The following is a 19276-nucleotide window of genomic DNA, read 5'->3' as shown; positions in this document are numbered from 1 at the left end:
GGAGACGGCGTGCCTCGAAGAGACGCTCGCCCGGCGCCGGCAGGAGCTGCGGCACGCCAACCGCCTCTTAGTGCAGGCCCACGCCGAGCTGGAGGACACGGAGAGACAGGTGCATGGGGACACGGGTGAGAGGGAGACGCGGGGACAGGGAGACGCGGGGACAGGGAGACAAGGGAACAGGGAGACACGGGGGCAGGGGGACAGGGAGACAAGGGGACAGGGGGACATGGGGACACGGGGACAGGCAGACACGGGGACAGGGAGACACGGGGACACGGAGACAAGGGGACAGGGAGACAAGGGAACAGGGAGACACGGGGACAGGGGGACAGGGAGACGCGGGGACTGGGAGACGCGGGGACAGGGAGACGCGGGGACAGGGGGACACGGGAACAGGGGGACAGAGAGACATGGGGACAGGGAGGCACGGGGACACGGGGTCGCATGGACACGGGGTCACAGGTTCACGGACACGAGGTCATGGGGTCACAAGGACACGGGGTCATGGGGCCACGGGGGGGAAACGGAGGGGACACCGCGTGACCGTGTCCGCCCCCCTGCAGTCGCAGGACGCATCTCGCTGGTGCGCGGAGGCACAGCAGCGGCTGGAGGAGACGCGTGCCGACTTGGCGGAGACAGAGCGGCGTGTGGCCGACAGCGCCGGCAGGCTCCTGCACTCCGACAAGCAGCTGCGGTGAGGGGCGCAGCGGTGATGATGATGGTGGTGGTTTTGATGGTGGCAGTACTGCTGGTGATGATGGTGGCGGCGGCGGCGGTGGTACTACTGATAATGATGGTGATGATGGCGACGATGGCGGTAATGGTGGTGGTGATGGTGGTGTGCAGGGCGGTGCAGGTGCAGCTGGTGGACGCTGGGCGGCGCCGCGGTGAGCACGAGCGTGTGCTGGCGCAGGTGAGCGCCGTGGTGCAGGACAGGGATGAGAGATTCACGGCGCTGACTCAGCAGATCGCAGGCTCCGAGCACCGGTGAGGACGTGCGAGAGGCCCGCCGGGGCACACGCAGAGACACGGCACTCACGGGCAGAGACACGGCACTCACACGCAGAGACACGGCACTCACACGCAGAGACACGGCACTCGCACACAGAGACACGGCACTCACACGCAGAGACACGGCACTCACGCAGAGACACGGCACTCACACAGAGACACGGCACTCATACACAGAGACACGGCACTCACACACAGAGACACGGCACTCACACACAGAGACACGGCACTCACGCGCAGAGACACGGCACTCGCGGGCAGAGACACGGCACTCACACGCAGAGACACGGCACTCGCACACAGAGACACGGCACTCACACGCAGAGACACGGCACTCACGCAGAGACACGGCACTCACACACAGAGACACGGCACTCGCACACAGAGACACGGCACTCACACGCAGAGACACGGCGCTCACACGCAGAGACACGGCACTCACGGGCAGAGACACGGCACTCACACGCAGAGACACGGCACTCACACACAGAGACACGGCACTCACACACAGTGACACGGCACTCACACACAGAGACACGGCACTCACACACAGAGACACGGTACTCACACGCAGAGACACGGCACTCACACACAGAGACACGGTACTCACACACAGAGACACGGCGCTCACACGCAGAGACACGGCACTCACACGCAGAGACACGGCACTCACACACAGAGACACGGCACTCACGGGCAGAGACACGGCACTCACACGCAGAGACACGGCACTCACACACAGAGACACGGCACTCATGGGCAGAGACACGGCACTCACACACAGAGACACGGCACTCACACAGAGACACGGCACTCACACACAGAGACACGGCACTCACACACAGAGACACGGCACTCACACGCAGAGACACGGCACTCACACACAGAGACACGGCACTCACACACAGAGACATGGCACTCAGGGCAGAGACACGGCACTCACACACAGAGACACGGCACTGACACAGAGACGCGGCACTCACACACAGAGACACGGCACTCACACACAGAGACACGGCACTCACACGCAGAGACACGGCACTCACACACAGAGACACGGCACTCACACACAGAGACACGGCACTCACACAGAGACACGGCACTCACACACAGAGACACGGCACTCACACACAGAGACACGGCACTCACACACAGAGACACGGCACTCACACAGAGACACGGCACTCACACGCAGAGACACGGCGCTGACACGCAGAGACACGGCACTCACACGCAGAGACACGGCACTCACACGCAGAGACACGGCGCTCACACGCAGAGACACGGCGCTCACACGCAGAGACACGGCACTCACACGCAGAGACACGGCACTCACACGCAGAGACACGGCACTCACACGCAGAGACACGGCACTCACACACAGAGACACGGCGCTCACACGCAGAGACACGGCGCTCACACGCAGAGACACGGCGCTCACACGCAGAGACACGGCACTCACACGCAGAGACACGGCACTCACACGCAGAGACACGGCACTCACACGCAGAGACACGGCACTCACACACAGAGACACGGCGCTCACACACAGAGACACGGCGCTCACACACAGAGACACGGCACTCACACACAGAGACACGGCACTCACACGCAGAGACACGGCACTCACACGCAGAGACACGGCACTCACACGCAGAGACACGGCACTCACACGCAGAGACACGGCACTCACACGCAGAGACACGGCGCTCACACGCAGAGACACGGCGCTCACACGCAGAGACACGGCACTCACACACAGAGACACGGCACTTACACACAGAGACACGGCACTCACACGCAGAGACATGGCACTCACACACAGAGACACGGCACTCACACGCAGAGACACGGCACTCACACGCAGAGACACGGCACTCACACACAGAGACACGGCACTTACACACAGAGACACGGCACTCACACGCAGAGACACGGCACTCACACACAGAGACACGGCACTCACACGCAGAGACACCTGAGCGCATCTCCGTGCTGCTGTTCCAGGCTGGAGGAGCTGCGCGTGGAGACGGTGCGGGCTGAGCAGGAGCGAGCCGAGGGGCAGGCGGCGCTCGGCGAGCTGCAGGCGGCGCTGCACACACACCGCACGGCGCTGCACGGCCTACATCAGGAGGTGACATGACCCTCAAACGCCCACTCACTCGCTCGCTGGCTAACCAGCCAGCACTAGCCCTCAACTCACCCTAACCACCCAGCACTAGCCCTACCCCTAACCACCCAGCACTAGCCCTACCCATATCTACCCAGCACTACCTTTACCTACATCCACCCAGCCCACCGTGCAGAATGGGCTGGTGTTTAGCTGCCAGCTGGCGCCTTGCGATGGCGTGGCTGCACGGTGGAGCAGCTGCAGGTGGCAGCGCTAGCGCCAGCGTAGTTGTAGTAGTATCCAGTGCCGGATTATCCTAGTAGCACATACAGCTGTATATGTAGCTACGGGCCCCGCACTTTCAAGGGCCCCGCGCTAAATGCTTTCAAGCTATAAATTCTGGTTCACTGATTCTGCACTTGCTCTATTACTATAGTACTGGACTGCCTTCAACTTTTATAAACGACTGGGTGTTTAAGGTTAGCGATTTGTCGTATTATCTGGCTGTATTGCAAATGAAAAAATACAATTACCGTATTTTCCCACATATAACCCGCGGGGTATACCACTTTTTACAAACAAAACAAGACCCTGCGGGCTATCCCAAAAATATTTTACACCTGTGACATGTCATGACTCGTTTTATTTTTTTCATGGTAGGACTATCCACTATGCAACACTTACCTTTGATTGAAGCACTGCTGAATAAGCCACTCACACTAAAATTGCACATGTTATCACGTTTCAAATGAATTGTTTGTACAATGAAACGACAATGTTTGAAGTGCGCGCACTGTTTACCGGCGACGGGAGAGCTGGGGGGAGAGAGAGAGGTGGGGGTTGGGGGGTGGGGCAGCTGGGGGGAGAGAGATGGAATTAAGCTGCAGTAACGACGTTAACTAGATGAATGCATGCGGGGTATATGGAGGTGCGGGCTATCTGAAATTTGTTTTACACAAAACGCTATTTTAGCGGGGTATATGCGTCTGCGGGTTATATGCGTATGCGGGCTATACGCGGGAAAATACGGTACTTTACTGTGCAAGTTAAAAATGTGTTTTAATATTTGTGTTTTTTTTTATTTAAAGCCCCATTATAACATATGCTAGAGGCCCCGCACTGGCAGTAGCAGAATCTTTATTTACGCTGGACAAATCCGATGAGCTGTGAAGCTCTTTTTCACAGATGTTGCAGTAGGGTCGGGTCAAAAAGTTACGACAAACTTAAACAAAAACACGATCGGAGTGCAAAGTATGGGAAAGGTAAACAAATCGCCGATAATAACAAAAAACTAATATTTTACCAACCATTATCTGCGGCCGGGTGCTGCCACCTCGCATGGGCATTGAACCCGCCCCTCCCCCTGCCCCTGTGTCCTCCAATCCCATGACCCTCTCCCCCTGCCCTGCCCCGCCCCCCCCACATCGCTCTCCCACAGCTGGAGGCGGCACGGGGCCTGCAGGCGGAGCTGGCACGCGAGCTGGGGCGGCGGCGCGCGGAGCAGCGGCTGGAGCAGCAGCGCGTGGAGGAGAAGCGCAGGGAGCTGGCGCTGGCGCTGACCGAGGGCGAGAGGGAGGCCGCGGAGAGACGCTCGCTGATTCGCGTCCGTCCTGCACTGCGGCATCCTGCACCACGACACCCTGCACCGTGCACCGCAACACCATGTGTGTGTGTGTATACCCGCGTCTCTGTGTGTATACCCATGCCTCTGTGTGTGCGTGTGTGTGTATATACCCATGTCTCTGTATACCCATGTCTCTGTCTCTGTATACCCATGTCTGTATCTCTGTATACCCATGTCTGTATCTCTGTATACCCATGTGCGTGTGAGCGCAGGAGAGCCGTGAGGAGCTGGAGTCGCTGTCTGCGCGCCAGCTCGAGCTGCAGCACCAGGTGGCCGAGCTGGAGCGGCAGGCGGCGCGCCTGCAGCTGCACGGCGAGCAGCAGCGAGAGCAGCTGCACGAGACGCAGGCGGCGCTCACCGCTCGCTCCGCCGGTGAGGGCGGGAGGCGGTGGGATGCACACGTGTCTGTGTGTGTGCGTGTGTGTGTGTATCTCTGTGATGGGGCAGTTGTGGAGAGAGTGGAGAGTTTCCCATACCTGGGCAGTGTGCTCATGACCGGCTCCGGTTTGACAGCACAGGTCTCACTGCGAATCAGTCGAGCGGCATTATATTTTCATCGGTTGCGTAACGCTGTGAGGAAGCTACCTGGTCTGTCGCTCCGCACTAAGCTTCAGGTTTTCTCGGCCACGGTCATTCCCTCCCTTCTCTACGCTTGCGAAACGTGGACTCCCCTAATGGAACATCTTCGCCGGTTGGAAACATTTAGGCTGGCCTGCCTACGATCCATCCTGGGTTTAACCAGACTGGATTGTGTGAGGAGCTCACAAATCCTTGAAAGATCTGGGCAAAGTCCCATCGGTGAGCTCCTCCGGCAGGCAAGGCTGCGTTGGCTGGGTCATGTAGCCCGCATGCCCAGTCACCGCATGCCCAAGCAGCTTTTGTTCGGCCGGATCGAGGGGGACACCGCTGTTACCAGCGGTGTCAAGATCGGCCTCAGTGGAGGAGGCTCGTGAAGGATGCTACTGGGCAGTTGGAGGCAGTCGCCCTTCAACAACAACGGAGGGCGGAGGAGCGATGCTCACAACAACGAGCGGAGCGCCGGGTGGCTAAAGCACAGCAAGTTAGCACAGTAGGGGGCACAGGTGGTGCATCAGCCAGTCATCTCAGTCAGTCGACCCGTGGCACCTGGGTCTGCCCCGTGACCTGCCAGCGGGCGTTCGACACTTCACGTGGCCTCAAGGTGCACATGGCCTGGCACAAGCGTCGTGGTGACGTCACCGCCACTTTGTGGCGAATGGCGGTTGTTGTATCTCTGTGTGTGCATCAGTAGGGGGCACAGGTGGTGCATTGGCCAATCACCTCAGTCGACCCGTGGCACCTGGGTCTGCCCTGTGACCGCCTGCCAGTGGGCGTTCGACACTTCACGTGGTCTTAACGTACACGTCGCCTGGCACAAGCGTCGTGGTGACGTCATCGCCACTTAGTGGCGGATGGCGGTTGTTGTTGTGCATCAGTGGAAGCAGCAGTGTAGTGGTTAGCGCTACGCTGCGCTACGAACCCGGCGACCCGAGGTCGATTCCCGCTCACGGCCAACACCAGTGACGATTGCTTGATCCGGTCCTGGGCCTCCCCGAGGTTGACTCAGCCTCAATTGAATTCATAGTGTGGTGTGTAAACATTGAGGTCGGCCGTGGTGCTGGCCACCCACCGCCTTGTGTGCAGTTCCGACCTTCATAGGTGCTTACTAATAGCACTTGCACCAACAGTCTTTTAAGGCTATATGGGGGATCTTTGGCTGTGTGTGGGGCACTGTGGTTGTAGAGCTGCACACCGTGACGGAGTCTCTGCGTGTGGAGGAGGAGGCTCTGAACCAGCTCCGCCTGCAGCAGCGCCAGAGGCAGGAGGAGCTCCAGGCTCTGCAGGCCAACTCACTGGAGGTGCGGCCCTGCCCCTCCCAAATCTGCCCCTCTCAGCCCTGCCCCCATCCCAGCCCTTTCCCTCCCAGCCCTGCCCCCATCCCAGCCCTTTCCCTCCCAGCCCTGCCCTGCCTCTCCCAGCCCAGCCCCTCACATCCTTAGACTCGATATTAATGTTGGCGATGGTGGCAATATAAGTGGTGGTGGTGGTGGTGGTGATGATGGCGTTTTTGATATTGGTTGTGAAAATGATTGTGATGATAATGGCGATCATGAAGATTGATTCCTCTCCCTGCCCCCTCGACTCTTCCTCCTCCTCCCCTTTCTCCTCCTCCTCCTCCTCACTCCCCTCCTCCTCCTCCTCCTCTCCCTCCTCCTCCCCACCACCCCCCCCCCCCTCCGCAGGCACGCGTGGACCTGGAGAGCGTGCTGGCGGCGAGCAGGCGCGAGCGCTCCGAGCTGGAGCGCCTGCAGCAGCTGGCGCGGCGCGAGCGCGAGGCCGGGGAGCGCCGGCGCCGCGACGGCGAGCGGGAGGCGGCGGAGGAGGCGGCGAGGGCCCAGGGGGAGGCGCACGACGCGCAGGCCGCACTGGCGGACACGCAGGCGTGAGTGGCGCGGGTGGCGCGGGTGGCGCGGGTGGCGCGGGTGAGGAGTGATGCAGTGAGCGTCGCCGAGGTGCCACGTCCGTCTGAGGGTGCCGTGGTGATGGGCCGCAATGTGTGGTTGTGCGCCGGTGACGGGGCGCCGTGTGTGGTTTGCGTGGCGGTGTTGGGCCGTGTGTGGTTGTGCCGCGGTGACGGGGCGCCGTGTGTGGTTGTGGTGCAGGGCGCTGGCCGAGGTGGAGTCGGAGCTGCGCTCCGCTCGTTGCACGCTGAACTCGCTCACCGCGGACCGCGACGAGCTGCAGGGGCAGCTGGATCGCGCCGCTGCCCTCAAGCAGACGGTTTCCACGGAGACGGAGGCGGCAATGCAGCAGCTCCACGGTAACTGTGGCACGGGGCAGCGGCTGCTGCCGTGTGGGTGGTGTAGCACGGGTGCGCGTGCACGTGTGTGCGTGTGTATGTGCGTGTGTGTGTGTGTGTGATTATGGGAAGCGGTGGTACAGGGATTCATGCACTGTGTTACTAACTTGGCTAGCCGAGTTCAATTTCCATTCGCCGCCAACACTAGCAACTATTATCTGAACCGGTCCTGGGCCTCCCCTCAATTAATTACCTTGTGTGGTTTGTGAACATCGGCACTGGGGAGACAAAGGCGGCCGGGGAGTGGTGCTGGTCACTCACCCCCTCGTGTGTCATGCAGGCCTTCATAAGTCGCTCGTTAATAGCACTTGCCCTGTCTCTCAAGGCTACACGGGGGGATCTCTGTCTTTGTGGAATGCAGCGACCCGGGCGGAGCTGCTAGCGCTGCAGGAGCAGCTGCAAGAGAAGCAGGGCAAGCTGCAGCAGCTGCAGCAGGTGCGCAGGGCCGGAGTGCTGTTGCTCGCACCCTCACACGCAAAAACAAGGAACAGCAACGCAACGCAACAGCGGCAACACAATCAGAGCCACCAGATGGTCCCGGTGTGGCCGGGACGGTACGGGTGTGACCGAAACGGTCCAGGTGTGGCCGGCACGGTCCAGGTGTGGCCGAGACTGTCCGGGTGTGGCCGTGAAGGTCCGGGTGTGGCCGTGAAGGTCCGGATGTGGCCGTGACAGTCCAGGTGTGGCTGGTTAGGTCCGGGTGTGACCGTGACGGTCTGGGTGAGGCCGGAGCGGTCCGGGTGTGACCGGAACGGTCCCAGGTTGCGGCCGAAGACGGTCCGGGTGGCTTCACAAAGTGTGTCCTGGCGTCTACCGTGAAGATGCCCAAGCAGGGGGCGGGCCTGTGTGGGCAGGTGGAGGGGCTACAGTGGTACCCGTGTGTGTTAACAGTGTGTGATGGTGTAGTGACGGTGCGTGTGGTGACGGTGCGGTGCCTGTGCCTGTGCGTGCGCGCGCGTGCGGTAACGGTACAGCGCCTGTGCCTGTGCGTTGATTCGTCGCCTGCGTCTCCGGTGGTGGTGCGTGCGCGCAGGACGCTACGAGCGCGGCGCGACACCGCGACGCGCTGCAGGAGGAGGGGAGCCGCGCGGAGCAGCGCTGCCGGGCGGCGCTCGAGCGGCAGGATGAGGCGGAGCGCGGCGTGGCGCTGCTGCGCGAGCGCCAGCACGAGGGCGAGCAGGTACAGCGTAGCCCACACCAGACAAAGGTCCCCCGCGTAGCCTTCGACAGGCGGCTGGGGGCAAGTGCTGCTAGCGAGTAGGCCGGTAAGGCACGCGAGAGGGTTGCTGGCCAGCACCACGACCTTTGTCTCCCCAGCGGCGATGTTTACACACCCCACCAGGTACTCGTTTTGAGGCCGAGTCGACCTAGGCGAGGCCCAGGACCAATTGTTCGCCATGAGCGGGAATCAAACTCGGGCCGCCGGGTTCGTAGCGCAGCGCGCTAACGACTACTCAATAATACTCACTCTCACATACTCGCGTTGCTGCGGCCGCCATTGGCGGCGAGATGTTAACTACCTCGCCTGGTATACAGGTCATAGGTTCAATCTCGACCCTGACGCATGCTGTATATTTGGAGTGTATGTGTCTTTGTCTCTCCGCGTAAGCCGTGTGGATTTTTACACACTTTCTATTAACTCACTGTCTGTTGTTGTCGTATCCTCAAATCTTGTAACTCAATTTTACCCCACTTCCCAATGTGGTATACTTATGTCATGCTGATGGCAATACTATATTCCATCATAAAAAATATATATAATCTTAAACAATCTTTTTTTATATGTTATGTTTCGCCTTGGGTCTAATTGTCCACGGTCAACTTACGTTGGCTGTAAATCACCAGGGTCCCTTAAGTTATGGCAAGCTTCGGGGCCACTTCCTGGAGTCGTGGAGTTCTTCCATTACTAGTAGGGTACATTTCATTGAAGCGTGTTTTTCCCCACCAGATTTCAAATGAACGTCATGCATTCAGAGTATGCTGCTGCTATAAATTTCCACGTGATGATGATAAGCCACTTCGTTGAGCTATCATTTATGATAGCCAGGTCGCTTTTGACAAAGACCTACATAGCTCAGTGGGCCTTACTGCACATCATCCACCCCCCCCCCCCCCCCCCTTCCCTCCGCTCACTCTCTCTGTCTCTCTCTGCGGCCGGAGCAGGAGCTGGCACTGCTGCAGGAGCGGAGCGGCGAGGTTGGCGCTGAGCGGGAGAGGCTCGCGGCGGAGGTGGCGCGTCTCCGGGAGGAGGCGGAGCGGCGGAGCGAGGAGGCTGAGCGCGCGGGGCGCACCGAGCGACGCTGCGGGGAGCTGGAGAGAGAGGCCCAGGCGCTGCGTACGGCACACGCTCAGTCGCTCGCTCACTCACTCACTCGCGTAGTCACTCGCTTCCTCAGTGACTCGCTGGTGCAGTCACGCACACAGATATTCACAGATACACAGTCAGTCACTCATTCACTCACAGTCATTCACTTACACACTCACTTATCAATGTCCCATACAGCACCCACACCCACACTGTTGCCACTCAAACACTCACACAAAACTTCTCTCTCTCTCTCTGTCTGCTCTCCACTCCTCCTACTCCACCTCCCTCCTCACCTCCCCACGCCGCCGCCCGTAGGCTCGGAGCTGAGCGACAGAGAGCGGCGGGCGGCGCCGGGCGACGAGGAGGAGGAGGAGGGGGGGCGCTTGCTGCGCGAGGAGGTGGCGCAGCTGCGTGGCGAGTTGGAGGAGGAGCGGAGGGCGGCGCTCGCCAGGCTCGCCACCCAGCGCCAGCAGAGCCGGGAGCAGCTGTCCGCGCTGCGCGATGATGCTCGGGTGCAGGCCGCCCGCCTGCAGGAGGCGCTCGATGTGAGGACGCACACACGAACGCGCGCATGCGCACGCCGCTTGTAGTCGTGGTGGTGGGGAGTGGCAGCGGTTAACGCGCTGCTCTATGAACCCAGTGACCCGAGTTCGATTCCCGCTCACGGCCAACACCAAGTGACGATTTTATGAACGGGTCCTGGCCTCCCTTAAAATGAGGTTCGATGTGAAAACATCGCCACTGGCCACCCACCCCCACGTTGCTATGCCGGCCTTCATACGTGCAACTCGCTAACAGCACTTGCCCCAATAATCTGTTGAAGGCTATATGGGGGGGGGTCTTTGGTGAGGAGTGGTGGCACAGCGTTTAGTGCGCCACGCTACGAACCCGGCGACCCAAAGTTCGGAGTCCCGCTCACGGCCACTAACACCAGAGACGAATATCTAGACCGGTCCTGTTGTGTGATTGTGGTCGTAATTGTGGTACGGTTGTAATCGCGTGATTAATGGCGTGGTTGTAATTGGTGCGGTTGTGTGGTTTGCGCATTGGTGGTGCGATTGTGGTTGTAATCGCGTGCGGTTTTTGTGCGGTTGTTGTGCCGTGGCGCCGCAGGCCGAGCGGGCCGAGTGTGGCCGCGTGCGTGCCGAGTCCCGCCGGCTGGGGCAGGCCGCTCGCGAACACCACGCCACGGCCTCGCGGCTCCTCGCCGAGCTCGCGCGCCTGCAGAGCGACTTCCAGCTGCTGCACACGCAGGTGGAGGGGGGGGGCGTGGAGGTGCTACGGGAGGGGTGGGGGGGGGGGCACGGGAGGGTGGGGGGCACTACTTCGGAGGTGTCCTGTTCGAGAAGTGACCTTTGTCCCGCAAAGGGTCACTTGAGTATTTAACCTGTGAATCGTGGTCGACATTCAACCTGCGATTCGCCACTCTCCCGCCCGCCTGCTCCTGTGTCCCCTGTCCCGTGTCCCATGTTCCCACGTGTCCCGTGGCCCATGTCTAGTGTTCCCGTGCCCCCGTGTTACGTGTTCCCGCGACCCGTGTCCCATGTTCCCGTGACCCGTGTCCCTGTGTCCCATGCCTCATGACCCATGTCCCCGTGTCCCTGTGTTTCATGTCCCCGTGTTCCGTAACCCGTGTCCCGTGTCCCCATGTCCCATTTCCCCCGTGTCCCCATGTCCCATATCCCCGTGTCTCGTGATCCGTGTACCACGTTGCATGTCCCCGAATCCCGTGTCCCCGTGTGCCAAGCCCCGTGTCCTGTCCCATGTCCCCGTGTCCGATATCCGCCGCCCCACCCCCCCCTCCCCCCCCAACTTCCCCGCAGCTGCGGAGCCAGGAGGAGTTGGCGTCGCGCGAGCGGGAGACGCGCGAGGCGCTGCGGGCCGTGCGGAGCGACGTGCGCGAGGAGATCGGCGCGGGCCTCCGGGAGCTCGACCGCTCGCGCCTCGGCCTGCTCGACGATCTGGAGGCCGTGTACGAGGAGAAGGAGCGCGTCCGGCGCGAGATAGACGGCCTCAAGGAGAACCTTCCGCCCGACGGCGACCGCCTCTCCGCCCTATCCGCGCCCGGCGCCGCCGACCGTGCCGCCGCCGCCGGCCCCCCTCGCTCACCGGGACTCTCGCGCAGCCTCCTCCTCCTCACCAAGGTAAGCGCCAGGGCCGTATTATCCAATAGGCCACAGTAGGCACTGTGCCTGGGGCCTACGAAAACTGAAGGGCCTACAAAGAAATGTGACGTTGTTTTTTTTTTGTCTTCATGATCAAAAAAAAAATTCAGCAAGATATCTTCTCGAATAAATATATTTGTACGGCTGCTCGTTGACATTTCTTTGCAGTGGTTAACAAGTCGTTAACTCGTTGCGAGCGAGGCATATTTCACCTAAAATAACAGCGACACAAATCTTCAAGCTTAAACGAAAGTAAAGTAACATGGTGCTCACCATGCGGTCATCCCGTCAGAACGTTAAATTGATGAAAATGAACGGCATCCTTTTAAAGCCTTGTCATCCGATATGATAATCGTAGTAACAAAAATAGTCTAAGCATTTTTCGCTTGTAATATTTCGAGGCTTACCTTGTTTTTTTTTCTCTCCAATGATTTCAAATTACATCTGCTTATCTGCGGCGAACGAGGACGCAGGCTAAACAATGAACGCATCGGTAACGACATCTGTCCAGCGGCTGGACGAAGTCCGCATGAAACAAGCCGAGTGACAGCGGCGGGAGTAGCAGCACGCGGCAGCGGTAACAACTGTCGAGAGTTATCACTGAAGGCCTACGAGAGAGTGCCCTACAAGAACCTTAATCTGGCCCTGGTGAGCGCCGTCCGACCATGGCGCCCAACCTGCTCCGTCTCGGCGATCTCTCCCGCCCGGCTGAACTCGCGTCTCCACTTGGTAGAGGATTCGTGAGTTGGGGTAGGCAAGAGTCGAGCTCGCACGCCTCCGACTGGCATGGTTGGCTTACGCACGGTGCGAAAGAAGTTCAACATACACGCGTACATACCTCGTCTCTAACTCATCTCACCTCGTCTCACCTCGTCTCACCTCGTCCCGTGGTCGCAGGGAGAGCTGTGGAGCGGAGACGCGGCCTGTGAGAAGCTGCGGCAGCAGGACGACTGGCTCAAGGTGCGACGCCAACCCCCCCCCCCTGCCCCCCCCCCCTGCCCCCCCCCCTCCTCAAAGCAGACATGGGGGAGAGCCAGGGCCCCCCTCCACGCTCATGCAATGCCGATGGTTGAGTCTGTGTACTGTGTAGATGTATCGTCAGCCGGGTTTCGGCGGTGGCCACGCTGCCGCACGTGGCGTGGCCCGTGACCCAGCGCTGAGGCAGCGAGGGATCGGTGGATCAGCGGGTGGCTGGGTCGAGGAGGAGCCGTACCCCTGGCTCTGCCGGGAGAAGGCGGTACAGCAAAGCGCGGACTAATCTGTCCCGTCTGTTTGGGATAGAGCGTTGCCCCCTTGCTCACGTGGGTTTTCTCCGGGTGCTCCGGTCTCCTCCTCCCATTTCTAAACATTCATTAAGAGGCCGATAACATCTTCACACTTGGAGGACTACAGAGCTTGGGCAATTGTTGGTAGTGCCGGCTCACCATTATAGTTCCTCTTTGGGCCTCCGAGTCGTCCCCTCTCTCACTGATTTTCTGTGTGTGCACGTGTGTAATGGTTCGATAGAGGCGCTTACACTCGTGTGGAGGCAACACTATTTATTTAACACAACTGCACCACACCCTACACATAAGGTGGTGACCACCGTCCTACTCTCGCTAACACTCGGGTACTACTTCGCGTCAGGGGCGGAGCCAGGGGGGGTGACGGGGGGGGTGACATTCTGCGTATAAGTGTACGACACTCGGTCTGGCGGACTCCGTGCCAGCTGCATTGTCAGAGCGTGTCGCCAAACGATGGCGTCTAGTTCAACAGCCTGACTCTCTAATCATTCTTGAAATAAAAATTTGTTGAATGTCACCCCGGCCTGAAATCCTGGCTCCGCCCCTGCTTGGCGTGGCCAAGCCAGGAGGGCTTCTGCTTGGCCACGATGACTGGAGGCTTCTTTCTTCAGAGTCTTCATGAGACGGCTTCATCCCAGGCACCAACAGCCCCGCTCTCTCCGCTGAGCCCGCTTATAAGCCTCTCCTGCGTGGCCGGCCACACCCTGGCCGCGCCCCCCTTCTCGAGCCCACGAGAAGGCTCCACTCCCCGACCACGTGACCCCCAGGGTCCCCCAGGGTCCCCCAGGGTCCCCGGCCCCCTCCTGGATCCGGCCACGTGCCCAGCCGGGGTCACTCGGAGTGCCACGGCCTGACACGACCCCCGTGGCCACCCATCAACAGCCTCCATACCCAACATAGCAGTGACGTCACGTGTACAGATCCAACATAGCAGTGACGTCATGTGTGTACAGACCCGATACAGTAGTGACGTCATATGTCACTACACACGTGTGGGGAGCGGTGGAGCAGCAGTTAGCGCTCTGTGCTACAAACCCGGCAACTCCATTTCACGTCCCGCTCACGGCTACCAGCAGCACCGACGATTAATGATCTAAACGGGTTCTGGGCCTCCCTTAGATCAGCGTGGATTTTTCATCCGGGTCCTCCGGTTTTTCCCCTCCGCATTCAGAATCAACGTCACGCGCTCAGAGTGTTTGGCTGCTGCTATGAACGTCCCCACGATGATGACGATGATGATGGTAAGCCACTTGGGCGAGCTGTCATGTGGCCAGGTCGCTTCTGATAAAGAGCTACACAGCTCAGTGGGCTTTACCCAGGTCAAATAAAAAATAGTTTTATGGAGTGTGCGTCAGCCTTTGTAGCTGGTGGTGTTGCGGTGAGCATGCAGCGCTACGAACCCGGCGACCCGAGTTCGATTCCCGCTCACGGCCAACACCGGTGACGGTTCTCTGAACCGGTACTGCGCCTCCCCGAGGTCGACTCAAAAGAGTACCTGGTGCGGTGTGTGGTAAACATCGCCACGGGGGATACAAAGGCGGCCGGGCGTGGTCCTGATCGCCCACCCGGCCACCTCGCGCACGCCGTGCTGGCCTTCACAGGTGCTACTCGCTCACGGCACTTAAACTAAACTAATCGAATTCTATTTTACCTAGCCACAAACAATAGCTCAACGAAGTGGCTTATCATCACGTGGATTTTTCTAGCAGCCAAATAATCTCAACGCGTGCTGTTGATTCTAAATGTGGAGGGGAAAAACCAGAGAACTCGGATAAACATCCACGCGACCACAGGGAGAGAGACACCACAAACTCCAAATATACAGCAGCTGTCAGGTTCGGGAGCAAACCCACGACCTCCTGTATACCTGGCGAGGTAGTTAACACCTCGCCACCGCCGCGGCGCCACTTAACGCCCCGCGCACTTGCCCCGAAAGCCTGCAGAAAGCTACACGGGGGACCTTTGCCTTTTGTGCGTGCGTGTGCGCAGGTGGAGCTCCGCCAGAGGATGTCGCGCCAGGCGGAGGCCCTGAGCTCGCACCGCGTGGCGGCCGAGGGCAGCCTGCGGGGCCTCCAGCGCCGCGTCGACGCGCTCGGCCACCTCGTCGCCAACAACGGAGGGGGAGCCCCCCCCGGGGCCCCCCACCCCGGGCCCCCCACCACCCCCCGACCGGAGCTCCTAGGTCCCCCGTGAGGGCCGCCTACCCGCCCCCCCCCCGCTCCCCCACCAACCTCCTCCGTGACCGGGCGGCACCTGGAGCCGAGAGTACGCGGGGGTGTGACGGCGTAGTAGCACCGTCGCGAGTTGGGCGCCAGGTTAAGATTTGTCGTAGCTCTCCGGGTGAAGTCAAATGGGGAGAGTGGCGGCGTTGGGGGCGATCGTCACAAGGGGTCTCACGAGCGGTCCGGAGAGCCCCGAAGTCGATCGCAACGGAGAATTAACTGGGACGTCGATAACGTCACCGTCACCGCTAACGTCACCACTGACGTCGCATCACCATCACTAACATCACCATTGCTAACATCACTCGCATCAACACCACTCACATCACTATCACCACCATTCACTATCACATACCTGTCAACCCCTTATCAGTGCCCTACTTTATTACAGACCAATTCAGAGACCTTATTGGTCTCCCCGTGCCCCTTATAAATCTCAACGTTCATCCCACAACGTCCCATCACAAGGGAGAAACAGACACTTCTTTTCCCGTATTGAAACGGCTGTACGCCGTATAGAACCGAAAACTCAATTTCCCTGTACAAGAATACGGGTAAACCGTATGGGTTGACAGGTATGATATAATCACTCACATCATCACTATCATCGCTCACATCGCCACCATCACTATCATCACCGTACCTCAGCCACAGACCACCTCAAACGCACGGAGTGACGATTTCACGCCGGTCGTGTAGCCTTCCGTACGTGCCGATGTCTTCCTGGCAGCCGTTGACGCCGACCCAACGAGCTGCCTTCTCTTGAGACGTTTTCGACCGTACGACTATCGTAACCTGCCGGATTTTCCAGAAATCTTAAGAACGTTTTCTGTACTCGGGGCCCCTGTGGGCTGTGAGTCTCGTAGACACACACACTAAGGCTGTGAATCTCGTAGACACACACACTAGGGCTGTGAATCTCATAGACACACGCACTGAGGCTGTGAGTCTCATAGACACACACACTGAGGCTGTGAATCTCGTAGACACACACACACATTGGCTGTGAGTCTCATAGACACACACTGGGGCTGTGAGTCTCGTAGACACACACACTATGGCTGTGAATCTCATAGGCACACGCACTGGGGCTGTGAGTCTCGTAGACACACACACACTGGGACTGTGAGTCTCATAGACACACACATTGGCTGTGAGTCTCATAGACACACATTGGGGCTGTGAGTGTCGTAGACACACACACTAGGGCTGTGAATCTCATAGACACACACACTGGGGCTGTGAATCTCGTAGACAAACACACACTAGGGCTGTGAATCTCGTAGACACACACACACACATTGGCTGTGAGTCTCATAGACACACACACACACACATTGGCTGTGAGTCTCATAGACACACACTGGGGCTGTGAATTTCGTAGACACACACACAGGCTGTGAGTCTCATAGACACACACACACTGAGACTGTGAGTCTCGTAGACAAACACACACTAGGGCTGTGAGTCTCAGACAGTTTTGCACAGCTGTTAGCGCGCTGCGCTACGAACCTAGTGACTCGAATTCCATTACCGCTCACGGCCACAGACACCAGTGACGATCTGAACCGGTCCTCGGTCTCCCCTCGATCGATTTAGCCTCAAATTAGTACCTGGTGAGGTGTGTGAACGCCATTGGAGAGACAAAGGTGGCCAGGCGTGGTTGTTGACCACCCACCCCCTCGTGTGCCGTGTCGGCCTTCATAGGTACTCGCAAACAGCACTTGCCCCAAGTCTGTTATGGCTATACGGGGGGGAGGGCGGGATCTTTGTTGTGTTGTCTTTGTTTCTATTTAAGCGGTGGTGATTTAACGTTCTGTGTTTGTGCCGCTCACAGAATCGCTGTGCTGCGCCGCGTCCGTCTCCCGTGTTCCGTCAACTTTGATCAAATTAAATTATTATTCACTTTGGTCTTGGGCGGCCGCAAGTCGTTACGAAGGCGCCAGCCAAGGGCACCGCGTGCTGCCTCGACGGGACAGCAGTCCCTCGGTTATCGGCGACATCGGTTTAGCGTTTTTTTTTGGTTAACGTTTCGCCTCCCATACATTGCGTTTTGGATAGATGGAAACAGCTCTCGCTCCGATTAACAGTTATTTCGGTTGGCAGTAGTTTCCGTGGAACGGGTTAAATACATCGACCGAGGGGCCTACTGCACTAGGAAGGGGAGATAATACTGTGTAGCAACCTCCTGGTTACACCACCAGCCCACAGGGGATTATTGTGTCCGTCCGTCCGTCGTGCATCCAAAAATGGGAGGGGTGGGGCTGGGTGGAGAGGGGTGGGGAGGGTGGGGCTGGGTGGGGAGGGTGGGGCTGGGTGGGGGGTGGGAGGGGTGGGGCTGGGTGGGGAGGGGAGGGGCTGGTCACCCCGTGGTGCCCTTATAAAACTCAACGTTTCACCTACTCACGCCGGCTTGTGCCCGCCCTCACAGTCGGGCATATTGTGCGGAATACACCACGTGGTGGTGCCGCCGTTGACCCTGGCCATTGACCGAGCAACCCAACGTTCCTACCAGCTCCTCCCTCCGCAGGAATTTGTTGATGAGTCCGTTCAATTGGCACAGCGCCCTGCCGTGGCGCTACCACGACGGAATGGGATGGGGCCACCTGGGGCTGTGAGTCACGGTAGTTCTCTGCAGTGAGTGCAGCAGCTGCTACCACCGTGGTGGAGCAGTGGGGAGCAGCGCACGACTGTGACCTGCAAGCCAGAAGTTCGATTCCATCTCCCCGGCACGCGGCAGTGGGAACAATGGGGGGGGCGATTTTCTTAAATCCGCACTTCGCCCAGATACACAAAACCACTGCACCACTACCACACTCACCCAGTACTCACCGCCATCGCTACACTCACCAAGTACCACCATCGCTACGCTCACCAAGTACCACCATCGCTACGCTCACCCAGCACTCACCACCATCGCTATACTCACCACCATCGCTACACTCACCCAGTACTCACCATCATCGCTACACTCACCACCATCGCTACACTCATCACCATCTCTACACTCACCACCATCGCTACACTCACCAAGTACTCACCACCATCGCTACACTCACCCAACACTCACCACCATCGCTACACTCACCCAGCACTCACCGCCACCGCTACACTCACCCAGTACTCGCCACCATCGCTACACTCACCCAGTACTCACCACCATCGCTACACTCACCACCATCGCTACACTCACCACCATCGCTACACTCACCACCATCGCTACACTCACCACCATCGCTACACTCACCACCATCGCTACACTCACCAAGTACTCACCACCATCGCTAAACTCACCCAGTACTCACCGCCATCGCTACACTCACCCAGTACTCACCACCACCGCTACACTCACCCAGTACTCACCGCCATCGCTACACTCACCCAGTACTCACCACCATCGCTACACTCACCCAGCACTCACCACCACCGCTACACTCACCCAGTACTCACCGCCATCGCTACACTCACCCAGTACTCACCACCATCGCTACACTCACCCAGTACTCACCACCATCGCTACACTCACCCAGGACTCACCACCATCGCTACACTCACCCAGTACTCACCACCATCGCTACACTCACCTAGTACTCACCACCATCACTACACTCACCCAGTACTCACCACCATCGCTACACTCACCCAGCACTCACTGCCATCGCTACACTCACCAGA

General features: G+C 59.1%; 1 protein-coding gene across 8 annotated transcripts in view; it reads left to right on the top strand.

Moving 5' to 3' along the window:
• CNTRL (centriolin) overlaps window positions 1–17511 on the top strand; it is a 58982-nt gene extending 41471 nt beyond the window's left edge. For 7 of the 8 annotated variants that reach the window (XM_076053179.1, XM_076053184.1, XM_076053178.1 and 4 more), the window contains 17 exons: window positions 1–109; window positions 564–694; window positions 847–987; window positions 3019–3145; window positions 4560–4724; window positions 4958–5117; window positions 6507–6622; window positions 7007–7206; window positions 7427–7584; window positions 7985–8058; window positions 8657–8803; window positions 9787–9958; window positions 10247–10476; window positions 11045–11185; window positions 11755–12075; window positions 12994–13056; window positions 15369–17511. The exon at window positions 1–109 is cut by the window's left edge and continues 123 nt beyond it. In XM_076053179.1, coding sequence (XP_075909294.1) covers window positions 1–109; window positions 564–694; window positions 847–987; window positions 3019–3145; window positions 4560–4724; window positions 4958–5117; window positions 6507–6622; window positions 7007–7206; window positions 7427–7584; window positions 7985–8058; window positions 8657–8803; window positions 9787–9958; window positions 10247–10476; window positions 11045–11185; window positions 11755–12075; window positions 12994–13056; window positions 15369–15572 — 2659 coding nt within the window. In that variant the 3' untranslated portion in view covers window positions 15573–17511. Of the gene's footprint in view, window positions 110–563; window positions 695–846; window positions 988–3018; window positions 3146–4559; window positions 4725–4957; window positions 5118–6506; window positions 6623–7006; window positions 7207–7426; window positions 7585–7984; window positions 8059–8656; window positions 8804–9786; window positions 9959–10246; window positions 10477–11044; window positions 11186–11754; window positions 12076–12569; window positions 13057–15368 lie in introns of all 8 variants that reach the window. The other variant, XR_012929982.1, reaches the window with a different exon arrangement.
• The last annotated feature ends 1765 nt before the right edge of the window (window positions 17512–19276 follow it).

This window comes from Petromyzon marinus, chromosome 59 (assembly GCF_048934315.1).
Source record: "Petromyzon marinus isolate PM22_M1 ecotype Great Lakes invasive population chromosome 59, UKy_Petmar_22M1.pri1.0, whole genome shotgun sequence".
Classification (NCBI taxonomy): domain Eukaryota; kingdom Metazoa; phylum Chordata; class Hyperoartia; order Petromyzontiformes; family Petromyzontidae; genus Petromyzon; species Petromyzon marinus.
This window is presented reverse-complemented; position numbering and strand designations above follow the sequence as displayed.